Source organism: Canis lupus, chromosome 17, assembly GCF_011100685.1.
Source record: "Canis lupus familiaris isolate Mischka breed German Shepherd chromosome 17, alternate assembly UU_Cfam_GSD_1.0, whole genome shotgun sequence".
Taxonomy (NCBI): Eukaryota; Metazoa; Chordata; class Mammalia; order Carnivora; family Canidae; genus Canis; species Canis lupus.
This window is the reverse complement of record NC_049238.1, coordinates 21,159,031-21,161,893: the sequence shown is the minus strand read 5'-3', so window position 1 is coordinate 21,161,893 and position 2,863 is coordinate 21,159,031. Positions and strand designations below refer to the sequence as shown.

At 57.0% G+C, this 2,863-nt stretch overlaps 1 protein-coding gene across 1 annotated transcript; it reads left to right on the top strand.

Moving 5' to 3' along the window:
* The first annotated feature begins 28 nt into the window (after positions 1-28).
* On the top strand, positions 29-2,863 carry CGREF1 (cell growth regulator with EF-hand domain 1). Its single transcript, XM_038562397.1, is given in 7 exon segments — positions 29-43; positions 418-443; positions 1,508-1,573; positions 1,652-1,722; positions 1,866-1,927; positions 1,929-1,991; positions 2,207-2,863. Coding segments are annotated over 7 exon segments (747 nt in total). The 3' UTR covers positions 2,651-2,863.

Below are 2,863 nucleotides of genomic sequence, written 5' to 3'. Positions count from 1 at the left end.
AGGAGCACCTCAGGGGCTGGTGGGGGTGATGGTAGGGGGATGGGTGTGGGGAATGGGTGGGGCACCTCAGTGGGGGAGCGAAGCGGGGAGAGACCTCTGCCTGCGGAGCCATTTCCACCACAGCAGGTCTGCTTGATCAGCTTTACTCCAGTGGGTGTGGAGTAAGATTTGTTTTGGACAAATTCCACAGGAGATCTCTGAGGTCTGTGTGTGCCTCCTCCCTGAGCAGGAGTCCTGACACCTGGGCTGTAGGTGGAGGCAGGGAGAGAAGGCACCTCTGACCCACTGATTCCCCCACTCTGTGGCAGATATTCCTTCCCCTTGACTCCCTAACTCTGTTCCTAGTTCCAGTTCCAGCAAGGATGCTGTTACCTTTGCCAGTGAGAATGTTAGTGCTGCTTGCTGCCCCTGAGCCAGGCCGCTCCCAAGGATGGAACCGTGAGGTAACGGGCTTCAGAGGGAAGGGCCACAGGCTGGGATGCGGGGAGTCCCTGGAGAATCTGGGCCCCTCTGGGAGGCAGGAGGCTGAGTGTATGCTCCCTGAGCTCTGTATCTGCCCCCCTGCCCCCAGCTGCTGCCACCCCTGCCTGTGCCTGTAAGAGCACTCATTGCAGAGTGGGCACCCACCCAGCGTGTGTTTGCTGGGATTGATTCATCTGGGATTCGGCACTCAGTTCCAATGGGGTGTGAAGCCTGGGAAGAAGCTGCACTCCTCTTCTCAACACCTCATGTGGGAATGCCAGAGCCTTCGAGATCATTGGCATATCAATCCTATTTTGTGTGAACATCCCTCTCAAGGTGTTGGGTGTAAAGACCACATAGTAGGTTGGCTGGGTGGAGTGGAGGGACAGATAAAGGAACAGCAGCAAGGCTGGTGGCTGTGACAAAGGCTGATGCTATGGCTCCTGCCAGCAAACTGGCCTCACGGGTCTGGACTGGCCTCACGGGTCTGGACTGATTTGGGCAAAGAGGCAGCCCATCCAGAACTGAGAGCAAATCTCGGGCTTCAAGGACTGAGAAAGAGAGCCCAAGCAGATCGAAACTCCAAAACCAACATCTATGTCCTCACCTTGTGTCATGGGGCAAATCTGGTCTGTGGAAAACCGGGCGGTATCTTTGGGCTGAGCCAGAGACCTACCTGCCCTGGGGCCCCGGCCCTGACATAGAAGGGTGACCACAATCCACATTGTCTGGCCACCCACTCACTGTTTTCTCGGGTTTCCAACTTGTTTCTACTAAGTGTGGCCTCATTTGGCCTCTGTCTAACCAGATGCTTTATTTGGGTTTTCCCTTAACATCTAAGTTAGGAATCTATAAAAACAGTCTGAGGGAGTAGGTTCTGCTTCTGAGACCAGAAGGGCCTCCTCCCCACAAGGTTTTTGGAAATGTGAGAGAACAACACCCTTTGGGTCTGGGGAACGCTGCCAGGAGCCTGAGGGTGGAAGGCTGGTAGGCTGGATCCTCCGGGAGGCTCTTTGCCAGGCTGGCGCTTCTCTCCCTCCTCCAGGCTGGACCCCGGAGTGCAGCAGCAGCCGCTGCCCAACCCCTTCCAGCCAGGCCAGGAGCAGCTTCGGTGAGTGGGCTGGCCTGGGGGGTAGGCCAGGGTCTTCAGACCAGCCTCTCTGGGGCTTACTTTCCACGTTTCCGCTAGGCTTCTGCGGAACTACCTCCAGGGACTGGAGAAGATGGAGAAGGAGCCAGAACACATGACCCGGGAGCAGGGTGAGGGGCTGGGCCCTGGGGCCAGAGGGCAGGGGGTGGGGGTGCCTGGGGCAGCAGAGCCAGGACTGACCCCAGGCTCTCATGTGCCCTTGCCTCTTCCACCTGTTCCCGAGGCCTCTTCTGATCCGGCTTCTCCTCCTTAGTTCTCCTCTACCTCTTTGCCCTCCACGACTATGACCAGAGTGGACAGTTGGATGGCCTGGAGCTTGTTGTCCATGCTGACCGAAGCTCTGGCACCTGGAGCTGCTGATTTTCCGATCGCAAACCCGGTAAGCCCTGGGGGCTGGGGTGCCCCTTCTCCCATGAAGGAGACTCCACTTCTTGGGGCTTCAGTCTTTTTCATTGTGACTCTTTCGGTGAATGCACTATAAAAGAAGTGCTCTAAGCCTGCTTGGCAGGGCTGTGGAGACATGTGGGGAGGGTCAGGGCTCCTGGGAACATCTCTGTTCACTGCAGACTCCACAGCAACCATGTGCTTCCACAGGTGATCCTGGTAGTGGACGAGGTGCTTGAGATGCAGGACCTGAATGGGGACGGACTAATGACCCCTGCAGAGCTCATCAACTTCCCAGGAGAGGCCCCTCGGCACATGGAGCCCAGAGAGCCCCTGGAGCCACAAGATGTTGGGAGGCAGTCCCTGTTAGCTAAAAGCCCATCAAGGCAAGAGCTGCAGGAAGCCCTGGATCCCAGAGAAGATGGGGGAGGGGTGGAGGCCAAAAGGGAGTCCTCGGAGCCTGTACAGGAGGCTGGAGGACAGGCGGAGGCTGAAAGAGAAGCCCCAGGTCCCGGAGCAGAGGCTGGAGGACAGGTAGAGGCCAGGGACCTTGGAAAGGAAGCAGAGGAGCTTCCAGGGGAAACACTGGAGTCTAGGAACACCCCAAATGAGGTTGAAGGTCACGTTATTCAGCTGGAGAATGATGAGATATGAACCTTGACAACAGAGATTCGCACCCCTAGAAGTCTCAGTACCAGAACACAAGCCCCAAAGAGTAGGGGTGGGAATGTTGGGACGAGGACCACCTCTTTGTCCGCTTCCTGGCCCCAATAGTAGGGGCAGGTCTTTCTGTGCAGCTCAGGTAGACCCTAAGTTGAGGGGGCAGCTTTAGGGCCCAGACAACCAATAAAGAACCGAATGAACTCA